General features: G+C 47.2%; 5 protein-coding genes across 5 annotated transcripts; 3 read left to right on the forward strand and 2 right to left on the reverse strand.

Annotated features, from left to right (window-relative positions):
- Positions 1-159: 159 nt before the first annotated feature.
- Positions 160-5565, reverse strand: DFJ58DRAFT_734353 (uncharacterized protein; the record flags this gene model as incomplete). Its single annotated transcript, XM_041386477.1, has 15 exons — positions 160-249; positions 303-488; positions 540-1357; positions 1428-1537; positions 1598-2160; positions 2193-2410; positions 2468-3120; positions 3177-3278; positions 3344-3733; positions 3801-3950; positions 4007-4447; positions 4507-4830; positions 4880-5236; positions 5335-5467; positions 5523-5565. 15 exons carry the CDS (start codon positions 5563-5565, stop codon positions 160-162), a joined length of 4578 nt encoding a protein of 1525 aa, XP_041237640.1.
- An 8791-nt stretch (positions 5566-14356) lies between these two features.
- On the forward strand, positions 14357-17484 carry DFJ58DRAFT_734355 (uncharacterized protein; the record flags this gene model as incomplete). Its single annotated transcript, XM_041386478.1, has 8 exons — positions 14357-15080; positions 15135-15392; positions 15453-15695; positions 15755-16000; positions 16062-16100; positions 16166-16444; positions 16506-16736; positions 16802-17484. 8 exons carry the CDS (start codon positions 14357-14359, stop codon positions 17482-17484), a joined length of 2703 nt encoding a protein of 900 aa, XP_041237641.1.
- A 1967-nt stretch (positions 17485-19451) lies between these two features.
- DFJ58DRAFT_846475 (uncharacterized protein) lies at positions 19452-20054 on the reverse strand (the record flags this gene model as incomplete). Its single annotated transcript, XM_041393316.1, has 1 exon — positions 19452-20054. The coding sequence occupies one exon, from the start codon at positions 20052-20054 to the stop codon at positions 19452-19454; it is 603 nt and encodes a 200-aa protein (XP_041237642.1).
- Positions 20055-22822: 2768 nt separating this feature from the next.
- Positions 22823-23243, forward strand: DFJ58DRAFT_622666 (uncharacterized protein; the record flags this gene model as incomplete). The annotated part of the gene is made up of 2 exons (XM_041381056.1): positions 22823-22902; positions 22955-23243. Coding segments are annotated over 2 exons (369 nt in total), but the record flags the coding sequence as incomplete, so codon positions are not given.
- A 3300-nt stretch (positions 23244-26543) lies between these two features.
- Positions 26544-27164, forward strand: DFJ58DRAFT_862933 (uncharacterized protein; the record flags this gene model as incomplete). The annotated part of the gene is made up of 3 exons (XM_041394087.1): positions 26544-26828; positions 26880-27004; positions 27051-27164. The coding sequence occupies exons 1-3, from the start codon at positions 26579-26581 to the stop codon at positions 27162-27164; spliced, it is 489 nt and encodes a 162-aa protein (XP_041237644.1). The 5' UTR covers positions 26544-26578.
- Positions 27165-27452: the final 288 nt, after the last annotated feature.

Here is a 27452-nt window from a genome sequence, read left to right on the forward strand (position 1 = left end):
GTCCGAGGGTGGTGAAATCCACAGTTGGAATGTTCTTGTTGGATGCCATTACCGCTGGCAAAATGCAATGGGCAGCAACCCTTTAACCTCCGCATCAACCTGTCCAGGAGCGATGTTCTTTTCAAGCGACTTTCCAGTGCACGCTCTACCCTGGAACCCCTATCCATCCATGAGGGCGCAGGCACCGGGGCTGATGAAGGAGGGGGCGACAGATGGTTTGGACACATCTGATGTCATTGGTTGAGACAACTTAGAAAAAAAGTCAGCAATATGCACAAAATCACAATGAGGCATTTAATCACTGTATATTTAGATGGCTGGATTGTGCGTGGCATCTCCTCAAATGGGTGACAATTCAGTGAACGAACCGAGAATGATCCCTTGCTGGTGTTGGAGATACCAGATGCAGTAGGTGAGGAGCTAGGGACCAAAACCTGAGCGGGGGTACACATGGGCCTGGATGCACTGGACATCCTTGGTTGAGACAACTTGAAACAATGTCAGCAATATGGCTTCATACCAATAGAAAACCTCATCACCTTGTATTTAGATGCCTGACTTGTTTGGGAGAGAGCGAATGTGATATGTTCCTGGCCCTGATCATCTGTAGAAGGTGACGAACTAGGGACTAGAATGCGCCCAGTGGTAAGTGGTAACCAAGGCTCCTTGATGGCATCCAAGGCGAAACAATGGATTTGGGTTGTGGGGTCACATATATCACAAGGTATCACATCTGGTTTGTCCTTGCAACGATACGCAAAGTGTGATCCATCCATGCAGGAGATGGAGGTGTGCCTGCGACAGGTGTTGCCAAAGACCATATTTTGTAGCGCACCGAGGGAGTCAAAATCAAAGTCACTTTCGAATGCACCGAAATCCGTTTTGGAAGTGAGATAAAAGGTATGGGCCTCCTTGCCGTCACGTCCTGCTCGTCCTGCCATTTGATTGATCACTGGAAGTCCATATTCAACTCCATTGATGATAACGAATCGAACTGAGCTTCGATCTACTCCCTGGGCGAAGGCAGTGGTGCATGCCATTACCTTTGTCTTCCCGCTGTCCCACTTCTCCAGATTGTCAGCCTTTGAGTTTTCTCCCATGGTGGGAAGTTCACTATGAAAAACCGCAAAGTTCATGGCAGTGCCAAAGGCATCCGCCTCTCGATTTGATGCAAAGAATACCAGCATCCGATCAGATTTTCCCATACGCGATTGGAGTTTGGCGACTAAGTTCTGCAAAGCTCCTTTGGCATGGGTCGGCAGGACTTGCAGCACGTGAAATCCAATCTCTGGCCTGTCTGTGCAGGAACGAACTTCGTGTAACTCCGAGACTGCAATGTTAAAGTGGCGAAGATAGGCTGCAGTAATGGCAGGGGAGAAGGTTGCAGAAAGGAGAATGATTTGGCACTTCATTCCAGAAAAACTGACGTGCTAGTAACTCCCAGGGCCTTTTCCTCTCCGGATGGCACATGACCATGTCGTGACATTCATCAAGGAACATTTTGTTGAACAAACTTCCAACAGGCGTTGCAAGGAATCTACAAGTTAGATCAAAGGGTCAGATGAAGACTACGGCGGTAGATGTAATGGAGGCCTACTCTCGGAAAGCCACTCCAGAACACGTTTCAACTTGAAGGAAGAGGATTTGAACATCATCAGGAACAACTTTATTTTTGGTAAAGTTGTGGGCCTTAAGCCCTGCAGCGCAGCATTTGCTGACCTGTTCTTCTAGAAGAACAACAAAAGGGCAAACGACAATGCACCGTTGATCAGGATCAATGAGGGGAGCAACCATCCAGAGGGCACTCTTCCCTCCACCAGTCTTGAGAGTGACCAGGATGTCCTTCTTGACAGTCATCACACTGACAATGGCGTTCAACTGCTCCCTGGACTTTTCTTTTGCCGCTGGGTCCTTGAACAGGAGCTTAAAGGCACTACGGACCCTCATCCTCCACTGATTCGCATGGGCTGAGGAAGGGTAAGGCGGAGGCCCAATCTGGTCCTGATCCGAATGTGACGCGTTGCGTTGTAGGGAAGATGAAGGGACCAGGGAATGTTGAGGATCATTATTACGGTGAATGGAGACATCGTCCTCATCGTCATCGGGCAGCATTAGGTCGTCTAGCTCGTCTCGACTCAGGTAGGATGCACTGCGAACGCGCTTTGAAGGAGATCTGAACAAATCCTCATCACTGTCCATAAGCTTGGAGATTTTTCGACACGGTTTCTTTTACGATGGGCTGCGGGAGGGGTGAAAGTGGAAATAGAGGACTGTGATGTGTATGCACTGGGACCACAAGCGCCAGCCTTGAACTCCACTCCCTGGTTACCCATGTCCATAGACTCTGACCCTTCATCAGTATCATTACAGGCAAGCAACATGTCAGATTGGCTAGTTTGGGCCAAGTCCCCTGTGCGACCTATGAATATCACATCTTACAGAACGTGATTGATGCATACCTCCAGACCATACAAGACCACCTCCCCTAGTCTAGCAGGAGTCTGCACTGATGATAATTTGTGAGGACCGACGGGGTGGTCCTGACGCATTGTGAGTGCAGCAGTGCCCTGCTGAAGAGCATCCAAAATGGGTGGCAAGATGGCAGTAGTGGCAAGTTCCTTCAGGAGGCGAGGCAGATTGTCCTGGAGGAACTTTGTCACCATACTGCTGGCAATGGTTGACACGGTCTCAGAGATCCCTGCAAGGTCAGGAGACGATTGTCTACCACCTTGTGCACCTTGTGAATGTGCACCCCTGGTCCTTGTCTGTCGAATTGGCTCCTGAGGCGGGAAAGGTCCAAGACCACAGAAAGCGTGCCATTCTTCATTCAACCAACGATGCTTTGACATGGTATTGTTGGTGAGTTCAGGCATTGAGCCGTATAAAATGCCATAGTGTTCCTTGTCAGTGTCTGTGGAGTGGTCTGCCCCCTCAGCTAGGAGATCTTCTGCCATAGCAAATGCATCGTTCGGAGATATAAACTCTCTTGCCATGGCGATGGCACCTTGCCGGAAGGCTCGCACGCCCCACGGGCAGTTGAAAACCTCGCGGTTCCTTTGCTTAAATTCCGTATACCATTGGTCAGGTTTGATTCTACTGCCGTTGTCCACCATCAAGTACCTGAAATTCAAGATGTGAGAACATTCCGTATGATGGCTGATGATGCAGCGACCTACGTTTTATACTGATGGTGTGCAGTGTCCCCATACCCAAGCTTCGCCAGAATTGCTTCAGCATCTCTTAACCCGCCTGCGAGGAATTCAAACAAGAAAGTCCAACTTTGGGATTGATGAATGCAGGGGTGCATGAATCTCTATCCGCAATCTGAGTGGTTTTGCTGTACCCAGACAAAAGAATCAACTCCTGTCCCTGAACAAAAATATTGCGGTGGCGATCACTGTTGGAGGTATGATGCTCCAGAAACTGCACCGACCGTGTAGAGATCTGACCAGTGACATAGAGCAAGTGGTATAATGGTTTCCATACCTCCCCGCACCTCCGCAGGATGTCTTTCACTGCCGGTATGTTCCATCCAAGACGTCCATCCCCATCCACCATAGCCAGGCTGTGGTCCTGAACCAAACTGCAGAAAAACTCCAGTTTGATGGAGTCAAACTGCTTATCCTTCGCAAAGGAATGTCCCCGGATGGTGTTTGTCATGTCGTCATTCAGATTATTTGGCATGCTGTTGAACGCAGTGCGTCCGTTGTAAGCAGGAGATACCTGTCCTTCACTGTTGAAGGAGTGTTTGGATACCTTGGCGAAATGCAGGGAGGTGCATTCTGTCCGCTCCAACTGACAGCCACTGGAACCCAGGGTCAAAAAATACTTTTGGCTCCCTTTGCTGGTTCAAGGCCAAGGATGAAGAAAACTGCTGGTATTGAAACAGCATGTTGAACGTGTTGGAGCGTCCCACAGCTAGGACCTCATTATGAACTGCAAGAACCCGCCTGAAATAGAAAATGGAGGGATGAGCCATGCTCACAGGCTTACAAGAAGGACCCACTCGATTTCGCCCATGTCACTGTCCCTCTGATACCATAACGCATGAACAAGCGAGGTTCCATTGACAAAATATTCCAGTTTAGCAAGATCTGGCGACAGGTCACCTGCCTCATAGAAGTTCCCATCGCGTCGAAGTGCACGTAACCAGATAAAACGCTGTATGACATTAGCCCATGGCCGACCTCCATGAAAACTGGGTCCGTCGATCAAGGACCATAACAGCTCGTGGAACTCCTTGATGTTTTGGTCATTGATGCTCATGTTGGAGTGCACCATGCCACTGATGAAAGCGTCCAAGGCCTTGGTTTGGGTGACATCAAGGTCGAAAGAGAATGCAGACTGAACGCCGTGACCAGAATGAAGCCTGATGATGGCTCGGATGAGCTGGATAATCATGTCAGGATAGGCACGGTTGTCCTTGGAAATTGGACGCCAGTATTTACTGCCAGCAGGTGGTGGTTAAAGATTATGAAAGATTATGAAAGAAAAAAAGACACTGACGACTGGCGAGTGACATTGCTGCCATCCAACAGTGTTTTTGCTATAGTCAGCTTGTTTGGATTTCCATCAAGGATGGTGCCAGCCACATGAAAGTGATTTGCTACTAGGGCGCTTACAGCCTTGAAAAGACCGTGATGTTCTTCGTTGTGGTGCTTTCCCTTCAACGTTTCCACTGCTTTGACTTCCTTTGGATATCGACGTACATCAACCATAAATGTATCCCATGACATGACTTTGAGCAAGGGCCTTCGCTCTTCATGTGTCAAGGCTTCCGGTATCACAGGTACATCAAGTGATGGATGAAAATTTTGCATGAGGAGAGTCCTGAGGTTGTCAGTGGGATCCGAAGTGATTGATTTCCACAGTAAAGTACGATCGCCCAACTGAATCGAAGAGGTTTTGCACAGAAACTTGCGTGTACCTTGCTTCCGCTGGGGTACGTCCATGTATCTGTCTGGCATGTCTTTTCATGGTGTCCAGATTGCGGACGGCATAGGGACAGTCCGTTGACATGGTACAGGCAATACCGGGACGGGGAGGGCCGATCATCTGGATTACAGGCCCTCCAGGTGCAGGAAGCTTGACTTCTTCTTGCCTACCATAGATCTTCTTGTCGATACAATATTTGACGAGCTCGTCCAGTTCGTGGGTGGCGATAGAATGATTGTGTTTGTTCTTGAGGTGACCAGCGACCATGTTACCTGTGAGTGGGCTCTTGCAACCCTGGGCCCTACAAATAAAAATCCGGAGTCCATCGTGCATGCAAATCCCCAAGGTGTCCAATAGTGGAGTTGACATCAAGTAGTCTACGCCAGTTTGAAGACATACTCTTCCCTCAAGGGATTCTTGGTGAAATTGGGTACTTCATATGGGGTCTGAACGTCGGGGGAAAATGATGACCCACCAGGAAGAATATCATTAGTCATGTTCTGGACATGGCTCTGGGCAAGTTCAGCCGATGCTAACGATGGAATACAAAATTCAATCAAAGTTGATTAAACAACACAAAGACGCACCAGAATCACTGGCATGCACCGCCGCTTGCTGGTCATTCTGCATTTCGAAAGGGACCACGTTAGACCCTTGAGAACCCACCAGATTGAATGAAAGGAGAAGAAGAGAGGTGAGAGCACACACCACAGTTGGTATTTTGGCGTGTACGTCCGTTTGGCACCTCCGGTAAACCAACTTCATTCGAGATTAAGATGTCAATGCAGCGCAGGTACTAGCAGATAATACCCACCACTATGTTCATTCACCATTTCCTGAGGGAACACCGCAGGGCCTTAAAAGCCAGCGGATTGAATGAAGGAAGCAGAAAGACATATGAGAGGACGCACCCCCGTGAATATTTTGGGTCCTGCGTCGCACCGCAATTTGTTGTGGGTCTGAGGAAGGAATAGGGGTGTAATCACGGAACAAATACAAAAGGAGAGAGACTCACGTTTATCCACATGCTTCTTATACGTCTCTCGTCTTCTGATCATGACATCGCAGCCATTAACAGGACACTTCAACTTGCCGTCACCAGACCGGGTTACAGTGACTGCGGCATCTCCGACCATTAGAACAACGTTTGAATGGTATTCATAATGATGTTTGCGGTTTGGCTCAACATTTTGGCATGGGTAGATGTTGCAAAGCAGGGCAGTCGCGTGTGAGTCGGACATGTCGCTGTGCTCAGTACAATGACAATATTAATGGTTGTGGGTGAAGGAAGGGCTGGTGGGCCGAACCTCACCATTAAATAGTGGAACTTCCTTCGGCTGCAGAACACGCCGTTATTACGAGTTATTGATTAATCGGATCATTTCAGACCGGTGCCAATGTGGTTCAATGTGACTGTCAAAGTGTGATGAGGATAGGAAATTAAAGGTGTGGAATCACATCGAAGAGTCGACACACTGAGCTCGGTGGATCGTTGTGGAATTGCCAACAATCCTTGTGCAAAATGTGAACAAAATGCACCTACACCTTAAGAGGATAAAAAAACTGGTATAGCTCTTCAAGGAAATGCAATCAGTGTGAGTGGGCAGGAGGCTACACGGATGCGTCTAGAATGTGATCCCGTACACCGAGCCCTGGGCGTCAGGGTCAAATATAGTCGATTGTGTCTATGACGACCCATCCGCGGACCGTTCAGTTCATATTGAATAGAGATTAGTTAGTCATTCATTTGGTAAGCTGACAATGAGTTTTCAAAATCACGACGGTCAAATAACATATAGTATGTTGCATATGTGATTGCAGCACAAGTTTTTCAAAATTTGGCCTCGCTACCTTTACCGGCACTTTTACATCCCAATTACAGCAGTTTGCGAAACTAATGGCACTGGCGTGTTGTGGGAAAATCACAATTGAGATTAGGGACTTAGTTTTTTTTTTACCATTCTGTGTTACATAATGCCGCGTCGCGTCCCAATAATCGACTTTATATCTGCACTGTGCTATACCGTGTTCCTCATAAATCGTACAATGGCCAAAGCATTCAAGAGCGCCGAATTTGTAGACGACACTGATACAGATGTCATGGAACTAACCCTAATGTGCGTCTCGAGAAGCCGACGCAATCAAGGATTTCACGAAGACTAAGGATATCTTGCTCATACAGGCAAATGGCAGCGAGTTTGACGTCGGATGAGATCTTTTGGTTGACCATACTAGGTGTATTGTTGTCCAACGTGGTGCAATTGTTTAAATTTTGCTCTAAGTCTCAAAACGGTGAAAATTTTCCAAGTCCCAAATCCTCAATTATGATTTTCCCACAACACGCCAGTGCCATTATATACGCACACAGCTGTAGGTTAAGTGATGTGACATGTCTGCTTGAGTGACTCACGGTGCTTTGACCGCTGTCAACGTCGACCAGCGTTCCAACACATTACATGGAAGGCTGTCAGTGCTCCATCCAGCAACGATGCAACAACACTACCAGTGATGGCTGCCATGCTTCTGCTTCCTGCAAGCCTCTCGCAGAAGTGGATTCGGTCCATTTCTCCTCCTACACCTCCCTGACGCTCTCACCGAGCCCTGGTATTCCCTCCATCTCCACTTCCTGCAGCAGGCTCTGAACTCCGTGAATGTCTGCATGACTTCACTGTATTTACACTACCATATGTGAGGATACTTTCCTGGCTGTGGAGCTAATTCCAGACCTTTGCGGAGAGTATTACTAGCAGAGTCATAAGTAGTATACTGTACGAACCGAACTTACCAACATATATGACAGACATGCTCGCCTGCCCAGAGTGAATCTGTCTCGATCCAAGATTATGGGAACTTGATATCCTCAACATGATTAAAATAAACCAACTCTCCGGCTCGTCTTTAAAAAATCCTTAAACAGTCTTTAATTCATGTTCTGACAAACTCTGGAAGGCGGCCGCATACCGAACAACAACCAAGATAGCGCTCATTGTTGACCCAGCACCAGACTGAATCATAGATTACCTCACACAACAAACGAAAGGTCAACCATCAAATATTGAGGGCTCTGTGTGACAATCAGTGTATCGAGCTGTGAGGTGTATCCTACCCGGAGCTGCCGCACCGTCGTGAACCATGCAACCACCCTTGTATCTGAAGTTATATAGCCTTTAAGGCCTGACGTCAAAGAGGAGTAACAAATAATCAAAATGGCGGACCGCTCATGTATTGCCAAATATTATCGCCTCATCATTAGTGAACTGGGGAACAAACTAACATGTAATAGTTAACTATATATAGTCAACAATCATATCCTCAGGATAATTTTATCTGTATCTGAAATCAATGATGCACTCGATCAAAGAGTCATGCAGCATCTTACCTTAATTGGCACGCTTCGCCGTCCTTCGCATAGGTTCTCATTTGGGAGTTTGTGTGTTGTGAGTCCTGTTTCTGGTGAGAGTGGGATGATTGCGCTTAGGAGTGTGTTTGAACTTGCTTCATTTCACTTTCGATAGTTTGGTACAGTCCACGAGTTGACAAGATACAGTGATGTCTCATGGATAAACCACATCTTCACAATCAAATATGTTTCGAACACTCACTTAATGAGGGAAAGAATGGAGTACTATCGGGGCCAAGACATTAGTACCCCAGGATATCCTAGCTTCCCGTCCTCCCAATGGACCCTCCTTCTCGAGGGAAGAGCTCCAGACCTTGAGAAAATCTTATCGGGACATTACTCCACTGCCATCGATCCTAAACGGACTTTGAAATTATCCTCTCCCAACCGACTACCACTCATCGCGTGAGATCATATCGAGACTGGAGTGTCACTTTAGAGCTCTGGATTGATCCATTGTCGTTCATGATGCCGTGGAAGGAGTTCGAGCTTCGTGAATACAGGCGGTATTTGTCCGGAATCTTCGCAGATATTCACTACAGCGTCCATTCCTGTATCATCGACTTCGATCGAGCCTGTCGACTCAAAATTGAGGGGCAAAAGTACCTTCATTTCAATGACTTCCATGAGTTCAAGTGACTAGAAACTTCCCACTTATCTTCCCTCGGAATGGTCGTCTAACAGAGCTCCATCACGCAGCAGGAAATGTATCCTCATTAGAGAAATCTTCTAGCAAAGCGTCTAGCGCGGGGCGAAAATCGTCACGCACGGACTCTTCCTCAAGGGGAGAACCATGTCACGATTGGAACCAAGGAACATGCAAGAAATCGACCACTGACTGTCCGCGCTACTACGTCTGTAGCAAGTGTCGAGGCCCTCATAAATGCGGAGACTGCTCTGTGGCAAAGGGGTCTAAATGATACCATAGCGCGAGGCCAGCGTTTTCGACGTAGGATGGTATGGGGGATAGCACAGGGTCAATTAGTGGAACGGCCGAATGGACGGAAACCGCAGAGCCTTTACCTTGTCCACCTGCAGTGGAATTTGAAAAAATGTTGCTGCATTAAAAACTATCAATGAGCATCCAGACCTTTTCCGTGTCTCAACTCCTATCAATATTGACCGTTTCGAAACCCTCTTGACTTTGGCGAATCATCATAATCCTCCGTTTGCGCGCTCGGTATGCCAAGGTTTGCGCGAGGGTTTTTGGCCATGGGCTTGTACGCAATACTACCCTACTACCTTGAACATTCCTTCTCCTACACCATCGACAGAACGAGAACCACAGTTCCTTCGAGACCAAATCTTGAAGGGGGAATCTGTCATGCGATATTCACACAACTTTGGCTTGACTCTCTTACCTGGAATGTGTAGTATGCTGATTCACGCGGTCCCGAAAGAGGGAGGGAAGTTTCGCCTTGTTACTAATCACAGTGCGGATGATTTTTCTTTGAATTCTATGATGGTGAAAGCAGATATAGCTGGAGTTACACTGGATAACGTTCAAGATCTAGGAGATGCCCTTCGAATTCACCATCTACGCCATCCGAATGATGAACTGGAGGTCTGGAAGGCAGATGTGTCTAAGGCTTATCGTCATATGCCCATGCACCCTCTTTGGCAGATCAAGCAGGTTGTCTCTTTTGAAGGAGAGAGGCTGGTTGACAGAGCTAACGTTTTGGGGGGACATGCTTCACAGCGAATCTTCCATGTGTTTATGTCACTTGTTATGTGGATCGCCGTTTTTGTTCGTCTTATTCAAGTGTTCATTTACGTTGATGATTCGCTCTCTTTTGCGAAGAAGGGCGATTTGTCCCATTATGTTTAGTGTCGAAAGATGCCTCCCTATGGTATGTTTGCCCTCCTTCTTCTATGGGATGAACTAGGCATTCCACATGAGAAGCAGAGGCAGATTTTTGGGTCACCATTAGCTGTCATCAGTTTTGATGTTGACCCAAATTTGATGAAGATCTCTTTCAAGGAGGAATCCAAGGTGGCTATGGTCAAAGAGTTGCGAGATTTTGCCAAACATAGGCGAAAGTGATCGCTATGAGACTTTGAGCACATTGCAGGATCCCTTCACTGGGCGCTGAATGTGTGTCCTTTACTCTACGTCTAGGAGAGTTGGTCTGGCCAGACAATCCTCACATTCAGTCTCGGGGAAAGCCTACCTTGCGCACCTCGGTCCTGATCACTGACCCTTATCATTTATTTGAACACCGTACTCACGAGGCGGACGTCCGATTTGAAGGGAGCACCGTTGTGATTCTGTGGACTGAGTCAGCGGATCCACATTCAGCTTTTCTCGCATATCTATCCTCTAGGGATCGGCTCTTTCCCTTCAACAGTTTTCTTTGGCTACGCGCCGATGAGTCTATCCCAACACACACATGGTTTACTCGCCGTTGGCGAGCTCTGTGCCCTGATTCTATATCGGGACACTCCTTGCGGTCAGGAGGTGCCCCTTCTCTGGCTGCTTCTGGAGTTTCGGCGGATCGTATTCAAGATATGGGTCATTGGTCCAGTAATTCATTCCGGGTATACATACGCAAAAGCGCTGCTTTACTTTACACTCTTATTTCTAATGGTTGTTCTCCCCATGATCCTTCAAGTCTGTTTGTGATACTGTGAGTTCCTTCTACTATAGTATGTTTCAGCCTTTACAACCACCTGCATCCTCACCCCTCCCTCCCCTCCCTCTGTCCTATTGCTGGTATTTTAGCATTGTACGATCATCAGTAAATCGATGAGTCCTTGATATTGTAGCGGTGCGAACTGTAAAGAGATATAATTCAGCTCCTGCTAAATATACTCATTTCTAGTGTGACAAATTTGAGTTGGAAATGCATAGCCATCAGTGCCTAAAAACCCAGAGTAACATGAACGGTCAACGACAATGTGATGACATTCCTCCCTTGCAGCCAATGGGCGGTGGTAGTATAGTACATACTGGCGCCGATTATTTTGACCATTGCCGTTTTGTCTTGCTTATGCGTTTGTATTACAACTTTATCCAAGACACTCTCGTGGGAGGTGCCTTTGGCACTTGTAAACAAATATATAATAATGTGGGACTTCGTAACAAAGTCGAGGCCCATGACCATAAGGACCAACAGGGAATGTCAGCGCACTCTTCTCGTACTTCTTTGAATTGTCTCTTGTTTTTCGTTGTGTGTTTTGAATTATAAGATCATGCAAAACCTTCTTGTGAGGAGTGCCTTTTTGGCACTCGTCGAGAGATCTAGAATAGCATTATTTACCTTTCGTGAAAATTTTTGTTATATGCCGCCATCGCAGCAGGCAATCAAGGGTTCATTATCTGGTAGCCGCAGTAGTACCTGTCCAAATGGCTGGCCGACAGTTTTCACTTTGTCCTATGGTAGTATTAATTAGATAGTACAAATGTCTGGGTAGGTGTAAAGGAGGAAAGGTTGAGAATCAAAACTGCTGAAAGATCTATTTCTTCCAAAACAATTGAGTACATCAACTACGACATCTCTAGTGTCCTGACATCCATCATACCGTGAACAGAATCCACGTCTTTGACTTGTGCAATTACATCATGATCTGATGCGATTCTCTTGTATTCTCCGCCGTGTTGCTGCACTACTAGTAGTAGCAGGCATGCGCTGAACAGCTGTCCAAGGCGAACAATCAATTGCATTGTACGCTCGCTCGATTCTGAGTCAACCGGGCCCAGTTCTCCACACGTCAAAACAAAGGTTGGCAAATTTTGGGACAAAGCGCTACTTGATTTATTGGTGTTTATTATTGCTTATTATTGGCAGTCAGCCCCCATGATGCCATATGACCTTGCAAGCAAGGTGACATAAACTCAACAACAATCAACTACAGAGTAATACACATACAAAAAAAAAATGCGGAGCAAGGTCATAAGTTCGCACGGCGAACCCCTAGTCGACCAATTTTATTGGTGAAAAATGCATTCCTATTTTAAATGGTGTTTTGTTCGCACAATCATGTAGGGCTGTTTCTAATCAACATGTGTTGTCTGCATATATCGATCCTTCTTAGTCGTCGACTATGTCTTCTATTTTTCACGAAGTCCTTGTGTCTTTCGCTGACGTTCCTGCTCTTATCCATGTAAACGGTGCGTGTTCTTATTCCACCGTGACCTTGTCTTGTCTGCACAGTTGCAATGTGATGCGCTCTGTTGTCAATCATAATGGGGTGGCTGTGGAGTCGACTTTTGGTATAGTTCTCGACAGACCTTTCGCTCCTTGTATCTGAATGAGTGCGACGTCGAGCTCGGCCATGATGGGCTCACGTTCGTGAATGTGAGATTTGATGGGTCTCGATTTCTTCGGGCTTCGGAGACGGTCATCAAAAACACGGCACGCACCCAACCCGGGACAGTGCAAGCTCCTTCTCACTGAAAGAAAAGAAAGCACCACGAAGTCAATGAGAGCGAAGCAGGTGCACGGGTACCCTAACCGTTCAACAGGAAAGGATCTCATGCCCCAATCTGTGCAGGTTCCTCCATGACGTACTAGACGCCGGAGAACATCCTGACTATTGACAAAATAAATGTTTCTAAACGCATCCAACTGTGCGTCATACATTGTAATCCTTACCTCCGTTTATTCAAAGACGGATTCAATACTCGAAAGATGATTCAGCCACTGCAGGCTTCTCTACGTTCGACGTCGCGATCAACCCCGCCGAGAAAATCAAGCACACGAAAGGACAGAAGCACAAGGGAGGGAAGGAGAAAGAGAAAATGGACTGACCGCCTCCGTTTCGCGACTTGATTTAGATATTGATATTTATGACATTAAAGAAACAGCAGAAGAAAAAACGAAAAACCTTTTAATTTCACAGTCCACTTGTATTTGTAGCACTCGCCTCCATCTTGCGAGTCGTCTGGGTTGATCCGTACAAGGTATGCTCGAAGGTCCATTGTGAATCATTTGCAACACACAGTATAGTGTGTTGCAGATGACTTTAGAGGTGCACGAGAATTTTTTTGCGAGCTCGGTGTTTGTAAAATGATGTGTAATAGCTACACGGGTGACTTTCGGTCACGTCGAACGATTGCCTCCTGCAAGGCCCAGGGGCCAGGGCCCAGGCTGTGTCAGTCACTCTGACACTCGTATCTGCACTGTCTCCGTCGATCCTATGCATGCGTTGCGCACAGTGAGTTAGTGCAACTCGCTGTACTCGATAATTAACATAGATTCTTGGTAGGTAATTTTATGAACCTTAAATATTCCTACTAGTAACTCACTCGATAATTCCGGCGATCTCGACCGCTCCAAGGCAATATCACAACCCTCCGAGCGCTGAGTTATAAAATATTGACACAATGTCGAGATTTTATTCCTCAGTGCTCAGATAAGTGTAGAGCACGGGCTGGTCTGTGCGTCCGTCGAGGCCTACAAAAAGATGAAGATTTGCTTTGGTAGAGCTTGTGGCTATGGACACATCAACATCTCGATAGGACTGCAGCTTCTCCTGCAGCTCATCAAGGTATAGAGCTGTGTTGGCCTGAATAATTGAGCGCAAGTAGTCGAGATCAGTGGTACTTACTCAGAGTACGTGGACGGCCTCTTCCTCGTGCAAATGGATTGGTGTGTTCAATGTTGGCCATATTCACAGTGGTTTCACAAGACATTGTAGACAGTAGCTTCACAACATTGAGCCAGTTTAGATATTTGAGACACAGTCTTCCGTTGTTCGTAGCGCCAGACAGTCATATTATGGCGCATTTCAGGAGTGATTAGAAGTCCATTGAAACTCCTTGCGAGCTCCCAGCGCTACAGCGTATGATGGAGGCCAAGTGTGACAGAGGTCACACGTCAAAACAAAGGAACAAACAAAAGCTGGCGAAATTTTGAAAATGAGACTCTAAAGTCATTTGCAACGCACTGTAAGGAATCTGCACAACACCAATCACATACGTCGGCGATTGCCGCCGGAGTTTGAAGTCGTTGGGGCTGTCTGATTGATCAAGTATATAAGAACTGGTTTACTTACACCTCTCGTGCTGACACTCACTGAATGCCTCGCATCAAGAAAAAAAGCCGCCAGCGACACAGGAGCACTGTGCCTCAACCTCACTTCAAACCCGTTCGCAAACAGCGTCGTGCGATGACCGCAGCAAAATCTGCAGAAAAACGTCCTTCTACCATCAGTGGGGCACTTCCTCAACCCATCCGTGATTTCCGCATCCCTGTCAGCAAGGCCGAACTCTCTATGGGCCAATGGGATGCACGTGCACCTCAGAGGATTCATTACGGCGTTCCGGAACTGATAAGCTACGGTGCAGGGGATACCGCTCAGCTCGAGTTTTTGCGGGTTCCTGCTATGAAGGACCGGCGGATTATCGGCTATGTGCCCCTTCCCACCAGATATCGGTCGTCCTGGGTGTATCTTTGCTACTGTGTAGAGTACTGGTTGGCGGTGTGGAAATGTTGGGATGGTGAGTCAAAGAAGAATAAACAAAAGCAGAAGAATACAAAGACGCAACAAGAGAGGGCGGATCTGATTGACACGTCTCGCAAGAATGCTGGTGCACGTTTCCTTCAAGCTATGGTGGCCAGAAGAATTGTGTTGGAGGAGTGCATCGCGAACGGCGTGAATGATGAGCGGATTAAATCACTCGACGAGTTCCTCATTCGCGATCACCGAGATTGGCTATTCGTGGAGTTCGATGAGTTGCCTGACGATGCGGACATGTATTTAGCGGCCGATCCGTTGCACCAAGGGAACAAGAAGATGTTCGGTAGGCGTACCCGATGCGGACGTGTGCATCTGCGCTAACTCGCGATGGCCTCAGAAACGGGCTGGGGCGTAAATGTGAATGACATCCCGATGATGCTTGGCGGAACGGACAATGCATGGATGTCCAAGGGACTTGACCTCACAGAGATGTTCAAGAAAGATATGGATGCAGCCATCAAGCACCTCAAAAAAGGGGGGGAGGAGATAGACATCGCATACAATGAAAATGCGGAACTGCCAGACAAGTGGCACGAATCCCATGAGCCACCAATTCGATTCATCAGCGAACGAAAGGACCAGTTTTTACGCGATGGTCAGCAGCAGATTACTTCCAGTCTTTGCCTGTACTAACATTTCTTGTGGTGCCTTGCAGGATTTACCCTGGATGAACCTCTGGTCTTTTTGTACCATTGCTTGCGGGCCGAGGAGGAGATCGAACGCCGAGACTTCCTGAGGGAAATCATGGACATGCTGCCCAACGACGGGACACGACAACAGTGGTCATTTCGCGTCGACCGGCTGATCGACGGCGAGATGGCATGGGACGAGTTCAGTAATTTAGTGGCTGACGCGTTGGATTTGGAGCTGGATCGGCGGACTAACAACATGGGTTCAGGTATGAGCATTCATGAAATCATCACTTCTGTAGGATGCATACTATACTCTGATTCCCAGACAGCGTGGAGCCTGACCTCCCGTTTCTCAAATTGGATGCGAGGATCGCGGTGCGAGCTTACCTGCGCAATTCGAAAAGCAACCCCGACACCGCTGCCGATATATTTTTTCGCAGCATCAGTCGATTTTCTGATCCAGATACAAAGGATCGCAAGGTGTGGAAATGGGTTATGCAAGGGGTCCAACCCAACACGGTGACTGCAATGCTGCAGCAAGCACATGATCAATCATTGAATGCGCGCCGAGGTACGGCTATTGTACGCTGCATGTACCCACATCTCACATCTGTGTACATCATTCATTGTAGATGATGGGCAGCATGTTGCCAGACCGGAAATGGAAACCCGTTCGTCAATAGGCACGGGTGTGTTTCCTGTTTGTTTCTTGTCCCTGCTGCCAACATTTGTTTAGAAGGTCACAAGGGGGCTCCCATCGGAAGTGACAGATCACCTAAGGTCACGGTTACACTGCCTATGACTGACCACACAGCTGATGTACACAAACCATCACCTGGTCCCCCCTCCGTGGTGCGACCAACACGGCCTCCTAAGGCTGTCCCATCCAAAATGGATGTGGATCTGACTGAGACATCATCCGTTCAAAATAGCGAGCAACAGACTGCTGGCCATCCACCAATGGTCCCAGAGATCCGAATCTCTAGCTTGCGGAGGGAGGCATGGCTTCGCAGTGGTGAGTCCTTCAAATGCTAACATATTTGCGCTCACATATATCGTCCTTTCTGCATGTGCAGGACATACCCTTGATAAACCCCTTGTATTTTTGCACCATTGCCTGGCGGAGGAGGACCACATCAAAGAAACAGACTTTGTGCAAGAAATCATGGGTTTTCTCCCTATGGACCAGGAGCGAGATCAATGGTCGGAGAGAGTGGATCATCTGTATGAGGGCCTGACCACATGGCGCCAGTTCAGTCAGTTACTCGCTGGTAGCCTAGACCTGCAAGACGGACGGCGGGACGACGGTACAGATCAAGGCAAGTTGAACGCAACATGAATTTCACAGTTATTCTTGACATATTATCCTTAGGATTCACAGAGGAGGAACAGTTCAGGTGGTCGTTTCGAACCTTAGATGCAAAGATCGCCATACGGTCTTACCTTCAGCACTTGAAGGAGAAACCCCAGGATGCTGACCAATTGTTCTGTGCATGCGTGGATCGATTTTCCACCATACCGAGCAGTGATCCCATATGGGGTTCCGTGCAGAGGTTGAGCCAGACGCTCAGCGTCAACGAAGTCTTGAAGTCTGCAGAGAATTTCTGGTACACCCATGTTCATTCGAGCGCTGGTAAGAACCAGGAGGATCAGTTATCAAAACCATCGAACACCCCTCCCGATTATACTCCTGACACCATCGTTGAATATCAGGATGAGATGGACATACATCCCAACGTACCATCAGATCAAATTTCGCAATTCACTGCAACACCTGAGGAAGATGGCGAAACGGCCAGCGAGGACGACTTCATATCAGAATCACTTTTCTCCTTGGCGGACGTGCAACGGGCCATCAGATCTTACAGCCACGACGGTATTTCGTTCAATGAGCTCCGCAACATACTGTTGACCGACATCCCTCCTATTCATGTAAAAACTGTGCACGAAGCCCTGCCGACACTTGATCCTTGTCGCGTAGACAAAAAGATACTCAATTCCTTGTTCAAGAAGTTGGAGGAGGAAGACTCATTGGCAACAAGAGTTGTTGGTTGATAACTTGAAGCTTAAAGACAGACCAGAGGTAAACATGGGTCAAAATTGTTGCACTACTCATAGAGATGGCTTCCGTGGACAGTAATCAGTCATGGCCCATCATGCATCAGCGCTCAGTGCCCTGCATCATCCTTCGTTCAGTGACGACGGCTTCGATGATCCAGAACGCGGTGGTTGTTAGCGTGACACGTGTACATGTTTGTACCAAAAACATAACCAAACATATCAGCAGTCTAGTTTTACCCGACCTCCCCAATCATAAGTAACTATACAGTGCGTTGCAAATGACTTTAGAATCTCATTTTCAAAAATTCGCCAGCTTTTGTTTGTTCCTTTGTTTTGACGTGTGACTTCTGTCACACTTGGCCGCAATCATATGCTGTAGCGCTGAGAGCTCCCAACGAGTTTCAATGGCACCTCTAATCACTCCTGAAATGCGCCATAATATGACTGTCTGGCGCTACGAACAACGGAAGACTGTGTCTCAAATATCTAAACTGGCTCAATGTTGTGAAGCTACTGTCTACAATGTCTTGTGAAACCACCGCGAATATGGCCAACACACCAATCCATTTGCGCGAGGAAGAGGCCGTCCACGTACTCTGAGTACCACTGATCTCGACTACTTGCGCTCAATTATTCAGGCCAACCCACCTCTATACCTTGACGAGCTGCAGGAGAAGCTGCAGTCCTATCGAGATGTTGATGCGTCCATAGCCACAATCTCTCGAGCACTGCGAGGCATGGCATTGACTCACAAGAAGCAAGCAAAACAAGCTAGTGAAAGGAATGAATTATTAAGGGCAACATGGCAAGCACAGTATGGAGATAAGCGGGAAAATATCAGTGAACGTTCTCGATGAACAGGGAAAGAAGAATACCAATCCATCCGCCTCTTTGCAACCAACCTGCAGAAGGACGCTGAGTAATAAAATCTCGACATTCCGTCAATATTTTGTAACTCAGCGCTCGGAGGGTTGTGATATCGCCTTGGAGCGGCCGAGATCCCTGCAATTATCGAGTGAGTTACTAGTAGGAATAGTATTCAAGGTTCATAACATTACCTGCCAAAAATCTATGTCAATTATCGAGTACAACGAGTTGCACTAACTCACTGTGCGCAACGCATGCATAGCATCGACGGAGAAAGTGCAGATACAAGTGTCAGAGTGACTGACGCAGCCTGGGCGCTGCAGGATGCAAAGGAATCGTTTGAAGTGACCGAAAGTCACGCGTGTGGCTATTACAAATCATTTACAAACACCGAGCTCGCAAAAAAATTCTCGTGCACCTCTAGAGTCATTTGCAACACACTCACTGCGGAAGTGAGAAACTGATCAGACCATATTCCGAGGGAGAAAGGGCAAGTGAGCAGACACAAAACGTACCTAGCTGTTAATCCGACGCAAATCCGACGTATCGTAGATTTTGAAGCAAAGCCTTCGTTTGGTCCACAGCTACAAACATAAACAGATGCTTTTTGGACTTCGCCACCATGTCTTTTCCGACGTCCGTTTATTCTCTTCAAATACTTGCTGTTCCAACACTAACTGACCCGGGAAATCCACTCTTTCGACGTCTGCATACGATTGGATTTAAGTGAGGTACGTTTTTCGAAAAATTTCTCTAAGTCCATCGTTAACTCGCACTATGTCGGACGACGCAGATAAGATCAAGCTTGAACTACCTTCGAAACTACAGGCATTCAGTTTTACCTTTGAAACCAAGCGGCCAGGGTCTATGGTAAGTTTTAGATTTAAATACAACCAACTAACTAAGTACCTTTGTAGACAGTCGAAATCACGCTTAGACGGCCCACCAAGCGGCCCAGATTACTACAATTTCCTGAACATGTCGACCTCAGCGCGACCGAACCCGAAACTCCTGACCGACTTCAAGTCATGCGCTGGCAAGAGGCCCAGAAATATAAAGTAAGTACTACGCATCCTTGTAGCTAGCTACTCATACTAACTAATATGCTTGGAAGAAGTCTGCAGCTGGAGATTCGCTTCTTCTAAACTTCCCATCCTAGCAGTGAGGATTGAAACCGAGTTCTGAAGCTCGTACCCCACAGAATCGTGATACAGAGAACCGCGATTGAAGCCTAGGTGCGGCATCATATGGGGCTGATGATGTGCAGGACCCGAAAGCTGACCGTAGTTGCCTCCAGGTCCGAGAGAGGGTGCGCGAGACCCTGAAGACTCGCTGCCTGAGAACGGAGTGCGTGAGCTGTGTCCCAGGTATGGAGTCCCTCCCTGAAATGACGGAGTGACTAAGTTTTGCGATACGCTAGGGGGACGCATTATATGGGACGGCGTTCGATGTTCCTGCGCCGGCGGCTTTGCGGCTTCACCAGCCTGAGGCGGTCGACTGAAAAAATCATCCACCTGTGGCAGCGCATGACCGCCAGCATTCGATAGCGGGGTTCCAGGAGTCAGTAGAGGCGGAAACTGGTATGGACTCGGGTTTGAGTCGTGGCCTGGGGAACCAAGCTGGTATGGATTCGAGTTCGTGTCGCTCATTGGCTGATTTTCTGGAGCACCGCTAGGGCGGCGCTGTGCCCCGTACATCGTTAGGCGAACAAGGGGGCTGAGGGGAATGGGGAAAAGCCAATGCGAAGCAACCAGAAGTTGGCAAATCCCCAGAATCACAGGGATCCACACATTTGTAACCAGATGCTAATCCGAGTCAAATATGATTGTATTCAGATGCAAATCAGACATATGGTTTAGGTTCTACTGTTTCTGTGCACCTCTGCAACGTCGAGTTTTCCAGTGTTGGATAACAGTCTGAATTGAGGATCTCTCCAGATTCTAACACCTCGGAATCCGTGTCATTTGCTACATCTGTTTAGATACTGTTTACATTCATCTTTTCGTACCCTTTCCAGGTCTGATCAGTTTCTCACTTCCGCAGTGACTGTAATAATAGCGGGTGATTGTCTCGCCAACTATCACATTAGTCTTTTTCTGAAATTTTTCTTTCAATCATGTGTTTTGCATGCTTTCCCACGCATCTACAACATCTATTTTGCTTTCACAGCACTTAGCTTGAGCTACGCAAATCGTGAATTTGCAGCAGTTTTCAACATTAATGAGATTCGTCATTTTTTTTCCATGTACGTCCGAATTTGGAAAACCGCCTATTTTAGACAAATTTTAGATGTATCTACAGTTGCGGACAAGCAAACGCCACCAATTTGGTAGCCATCCAGCGTGAATTTTTTGTGCCAAACCAAGGCCAGATCTGAACTCAGGGAGTGAAAATACGTCTAAAAACAGTAGTCCGAAGTTTTTCCCACGAGGTTTTTGGCCCGCCAAATGTTTGGACAATTTGAAAGATGTTGTGTACCCCCCCGGCACCATTTTGGGGGCCTATATTACCAAGACGACATGTCATTGACAAAAAAATCATTCTAATTTAGCTATGTAGACTTTATTGCGTATGATTTCACCCATTTGCGGCTCAGCCGCGAGAAGTTCAGGAGCATTTGAAGGACCTTCCAGGGGTAATTACCTCAACACTTACCATTTTTAGCGCTAGAACGGCTTGTTGTTTTTGTAATATTTCAATGGAATCATGCACGGGACATCAAAAGGAAGCGATTGCCATATTTTTCGAGATTTTAGCGATTTATTTATGGTACTGCCAAGATTTTGGCCTAGAAAATCCTCAAATGAGAGTTTTGGACAATCTGCTCGTGCAAATCCATTGCACTGGTCCTCAAAAAACATATTCTGCACTAAAAATGGGTTCCCAGTCATTTGTGGCAGGAAAAATCAGTCTTTGGTGTCATTCAAATTTGCTGATTTTGGTTGTCCGCAACTGTAACATGCACAGAGATTATGTAATATAATATCTTAGCTTCGAAGTACTTGCAGCATTTGAGGTAGGGTCTATCGCTGGTGTTGGGAATTTCAGAAAAAGACTAATGTGATAGTTGGCGAGACACGTAATCACCCACTATTAATCTTATTGGGAAGCTCAGGTGTCTAGTTTGGTGCACAAAACCCACCCATAACTAAGCCATGGCACGAGATCCACCTAATTTTTTGCCAAAAAAAAATACATGGTCGTGTGTATTATGTTGGGAGGAACCTACATGTAACATACATAAATATTCTGTGCAGAATTGCGTCTGCTAGAGTTAATGCACGAACTCGTGGGACTATCTAGTAGTAGTATCTGCAAGCGTTTAATTGAGAAAGAAAGAAGGGAAAAGGCCAGTGCAATTACTTTCCCACATCCACTGACTAAGCCAGCGCATCTTTCCCACACCCACGTCTGTTTGCAGAGAAATGTTGATTTGCTTGCCACAGAATCCTCTTCCACTAAAGTGGAGTTGGGGACTCTTTTGCTGGTGCCTTCATTCAACTCGAACGCAATGCCTCCAAAAGCTCGTGCTGCTGCAATTCACCTCGGAATCGCTCGGTCTGCCCCTGGGCGCCTCGACATCGGCAGTCTGACATTGCAAGATCCATCGATTGCTGCCCCCGTCCGTAGGCCCCCAGCTGCCTACACCATCGAACCCGCCATCGAACCTCCGGTCACCGATATCACAAAAATTGAACTAAACGATCTTGGCACCTTCTGCCATTTCTGCTCAGATGGGTGTGATACAACAACATCCTACATGTGCGTCAAATGTGGCGCCGTTATGTGTCACCAAACACGGCCAGGCGGATCTGGATGCATTGGCCATGACTCGGTGCCTAAGAATTGGGAGTTCCTGTGCCCACTGTGTGCTAGAAAGGTTGATGGAAAGGAAAGGAGCTTGCCTTACAAGGTAATCGGCTATGGGATGCGCAAGAGGGTGAAGAAGGCGTGGCCAGCTTGCATTGTTCACATAACCTTAGATTCGATGAAGGACCAATATCTGAAGCTCCTGATTAATCTTGACCTCATGACCCAATACAAACAATCTTCTGCAAATGTAAGCCACTCCTCCTCCTTGACCCCTGCAACTAACCTTTGTAATCAACAGTTGACCACAGCTAGCCTAGCCATGAAGGCAGGGGCTCATGGCAAACAATCGCGTCTGTTGACAATACCTTCGAGCTTTATCACCACCTCCATGTTGGAAAACGTTCCCAGCAATACCTTTGTGATCATGGACACTCACTCCGATGAGTACACCGGTATGTTGCAGCATACCGGTGGGGCTTCCGGAGGGACCAACACCACGGCTGCAGAAATCATACAAGCCTACCTCGGTAAGCAGTTCATAGCGGCGATGAGGTTCGCGTCAAATCATGCGAGGGAGGATGAGTCGGTGGAGACCACCGCCATGGGCGGCACGCCATGGTGCGATACCACACCAAAGGCGAGGGGTGGACGACGGGGACTTATCCTTGTCACTTGTGGGCCTGCCATACGGGTCAGTCATCACTTTGACTCACTGCTGAAACTGGTGAAGGAGTAAGTGGTATTGCATTAGTTTATCGCAACGTCCCCCTCACATGTATCTTAGCGACACCTTTGATTTCGTCATTGGATTTGGAGGAGCCTCGACCCTCCCTGTGAACGTTGGCCCCATGGTTCAAGCCTTTGTTCGCAATGCTACACTGTTCGGAATACCGGATGTCTGGGACTCATTGTGCGAATTGCTCGCCTCCAGTCCAGATGTTTTAGACTACAACACTGTGGTGATTGTCTATGGCTCATATGTGGAGGGGAAGCGCATAGTTGAGAGCAGAGAGATAAGCAAGCACCGTCCTCCGTATCGTGCGTTTGGTCATGAGTTCAGTGCATGTGCAAAGGAGGGCTGCCGTCCCGCGGTATCGGATAACCGGGTGTCAACAAAGAACGGCAAGGTTCGCATCACCTGTGCAAAGTGTCAATGGACATCCGCCTGGGTGGCTATTGATGAGGACAACGAGTATTTCTTCCGCATCAAACCTACCATTGCTCCAATGCTCTTCTGGCACCATTTCCCCCCATCAGCTGGACTCAACAACTTTTTCGTGAACGCCACGCGAGCCCCGGATCGAAAGGGACTCCAAGGGGAAGAAAAGACAGGAGGCCAAAGCTGAAGCATCCACTCGTCGCCCTGCAAAACGCCGGAGGTTGTCAAGCTTGGAAGGGTCAATCGGTGATGGCAAGGAAGGGTTGCCTATGACATGTGAATGATGTGAACGCCCTTCCGTCCATAGCTGAATTCCTTTTGTCTACATTTGTTTACAATGTCAATGGTTGCAACTCAAAGCCAAATTGTTTTCGGTTGATTTGAATATGTAGACTTAACAACTAAAAACTTGCCTGCTACCACCAATTATTGTGTGGGGTGTACCTGACCAATCTATAACGTGTTGAAGCAAAAATGGGTACAGAGGTAAATCATTGACATCATGGTGTTACATACGATTTGAAAAGGTCACCCTTAACTTATCATCACGGTGCGACTGTAAGTAATACTCGTACACGTTAGTGTAAGGATTCCCTATCCTCTACGCGCCAACCAAGGCTTCAGATGGAAATGTCCACGTTACTCATCTGATGCTTCTTCGCATTCGAGTTACGTGGATACATCCCCTTGTTTTCACGGAATATTTTCAACTCGACCACATGCCTTCCTGCTCGTCTCTAAACGTCTTCTCATTTTCAACCTCGTGTCATCTTAAACACGTCTCATATCTACATTGTTTCGTTACTATTCCCCTTCGAACCTACAGCCAGCCTTACATTAGTGGAGCTGGTCTCCGAGCGGTAATGCTGTTGACCTGTTTGAGAAGGCTGAGGGCATTCTTCCCCTTCCGCTCCTAAATCAGACATTCGTCTGACGTTCGATCCTGTCGAGATACTCTAGAACGGAAGAACGCTCCTACTTGATCAGTCTATGAGCAATGAAATGGAAATCAGCTTTGTGAGCAGGTGAAACAAGAGTAGAGGTGGGGCGGACTGGAATGATGTTTAAAATCACGATTGCAACCAGCGACATAACGAAAAGATCTATCGGACAAGTTGAGATAACACTGAACTTGTTGAAATGATACAGTTCTTTAACGCGGCATCGAATTGATACGGTCGATACAAAAGGGATACGATCTTTGTTCACTTGTGTCCATCGTATAGATAAATACATGGCAGCCTGTCCGAATTTACATGGAAGACTTTTGACAGTGATGGATCGGTAAGCTGGCCATGGCAGCCAAAGCAACTCATGGCATGGAGTCATTAGTCAGATTTAAACGATATTCTGCACGTTAAATATCTATTATGCAGTGCGACACGCGTGAGCATCACGTCACGTACACCAAAAGGTATAAATCATGACGGAGACCATTCGCGTGCAGCGCTTCCAACCCACGAGTGGTACACCCATATTGTTACAGTTTATATAGCAGGAATTGACTAACACTTGATGTACTATTGTGCCCTCCTGCACGGCATGTCAGCCGAGTTCGGACTTCCCCTTGGCAGGAGAAGGGAAGGTACACATGATGTCTGAATGACTCCAGACCACGACATCCTTACCAGGGAGGGCAATAATTCACTTGGAGAGACAGAGCCCGTGCATCATTGGTCATTGGGTAACGCCGCCTCACTAAGAAAACAATCAGATAGATGAGTATATGAGCGCAGGAGTTTCGGGCTTCTTGCCAAGGCCTGTCAACCACATGTCTCCTTGACAGGAGAAGGGGACGTCATGAATGCTAAATGTCTGGATGACTCCAGAACACATGTCACTGGAATGTGACACGGCAAGGTACATGACGGTGTGGAGAAGCTCAAAGAAAAGTTGAATGTTGGGCAAATCATTAAGTACATGATACAGAACACCAAACATACCATCACACAACCACACATGAAATTGTGGCAACTTATCACGATGCCAAATACAGACAAATACAAACGATAAACGAATTTCAATGCTACTGATGTACAGTGCGTTGCAAATGACTTTAGAGTCTCATTTTCAAAATTTCGCCAACCAGTACAAAATACAATTGTGATCGTGATATAACGCCTTACTCAATAGACAGTAGTAATACAAATTTGACCATGGACAACACGTCTGTAACATCATAACACGTCCGCGTGAACACCGATACAAATACAGTTAAGGCAATCGCCACGACGTAACCCAATCATCGACAACACGTCTGTCACATCAGAACACGTTTGTGTGAACACCGATACAAATACAATTAGGACAATCGCCACGACGTAACATTTCATCCCTTGGAACTAGTTGCCTCCAGTGCCGTCTCAGACTTCTTGTGAGGTGGTCGTAGGCCATTGGTTTCGCTGTCCAGATGATGCTTTGCTGGGACACTGGCGCTATGTTTGAGGATGTTGATCCCGTCTGCTTTCGCCTGGAACGTGTCATATCCGCCCAAGTGCCAATGCTGAATCAAAAAATGGACTTCAACTAAAGCTCCTTCCAGAGTTCTGTTGATGTCCAAAGGTGCGACAGGTTTTTTCGTCCTCAAAAACTGGCAGAGGGAGGACATGATGGGAATACTTGACATGGGCAAATTCGTCTTCGTAAACAGTTGGCACAGGCAATTGTCTGTAGTGTCATCCCATCCCGGGGCGTTTGACAGTTGCCGACTATGAGGAGAATCAGGAAACAGGCAACTTCTACCACCAAATATATAAATACTCATTTAAAAAAAAAGGACGACTCACCCTTGGTTCAAAGACGTTAGTCACAACTACGAAGCATCTCACCTGTCACGTCGAATAATACAAATAGCATAGGCAACAGGCGATTTCGAAAATGGAATCGGAAGCAAGGTCAAAGTTCGCATGGCGGACCCCTAGTCAGATCAAGTCTTGTAGGATAAAGGCAGAGAGGTCGACAACACTAGCGTGGGAACGGGGATCCGTAGTCAGAAGAACTTCCGGCAGGCGGCACGACCGCTCCGTACGAGCCGCGACTCGACGACCTTTTCAAATCTGACAAATATTGGCTCTTCAATAGAACCATGTGAACACCTCTGACAGTCACAAATAAGTAGTTATCTCATCTTGAACATGAATGCTAGTTTCCATTAAGCATTCCCTTGTCTCACCATGACTGCAGCCATCAACAAAGCTTTATACAACGAAACAAGGGTACATCATCGTCCCAAATCTCATTCCTTCAGAGATGTTCGAGGCCCTCAAAGAGGCATGCGAGCATGCTATAGCTAAGACCAGAACTGGATCATGGCCCCACCGGCGCACCGTCGGAAGACAGTTCCCTCCTTTCGACGATAGCAATCCAGATTTGTGGGGCGTTCAACACCTCATGCATCCTGACCTCGAGGAGCCCCCATTTGCAGAGTGGTACACCTCGGATGCGCTCATTAATGTTGCGAAGGAGTTGTTGCAATGCAACGAAGATGAACTACAAATGGGTATGCGTGTTGTTTGCCTGATAATTTGTCTGGTGTTGATATGTTTCGCAGAGCTTTTACACCTGCTAATCAACCCATTAGAACACGATTTTGCCCTTCGATGGCATCGTGATGATGTACGAGAAAATGCGACCGCTGAGGAAGAAGTTATTGCTCTTGGACTCTGGACGCATGGAGTGAGTGCTCGCAGTTGATGATTTGTTCGTTCTAAATGACTTCTAGGTTCAATGGAATACGCGAATATCCTCCAACGTCGACTTGTTGATGATTTATCTGAATCATGAACAGCGCTTTGTACGAGGACTCGTGTCTCTACCTCGTCCCGAAGACCCATAAACTGCCGAGAACGGAGCTTCACAGAGCTCAGTCAATGACACAAGCACCACCTGCGAACCCTTTAGACATGCCGGGAGCGATTCAAGCCACCTTGCAACGTCAGTTCACGAAAGTTTATTTCCTCGCTAAGTGTGTCTCACCAAGCTTAAATATCAAGCTGGCGAGTCGGTGTTCTATAATACAATATATTACACTGTGGAGCATACAACTCGAAACAGCGCCGCGTCGGGGGAAAGGCTGGGTCGTTGTGAGCCAAGTACAGAGCTTGCCAGGGAGTATTGCTACGGG

The sequence above is a fragment of the Suillus subalutaceus genome (genome assembly GCF_016647625.1).
Source record: "Suillus subalutaceus strain FC151 chromosome Unknown DFJ58scaffold_173, whole genome shotgun sequence".
Classification (NCBI taxonomy): domain Eukaryota; kingdom Fungi; phylum Basidiomycota; class Agaricomycetes; order Boletales; family Suillaceae; genus Suillus; species Suillus subalutaceus.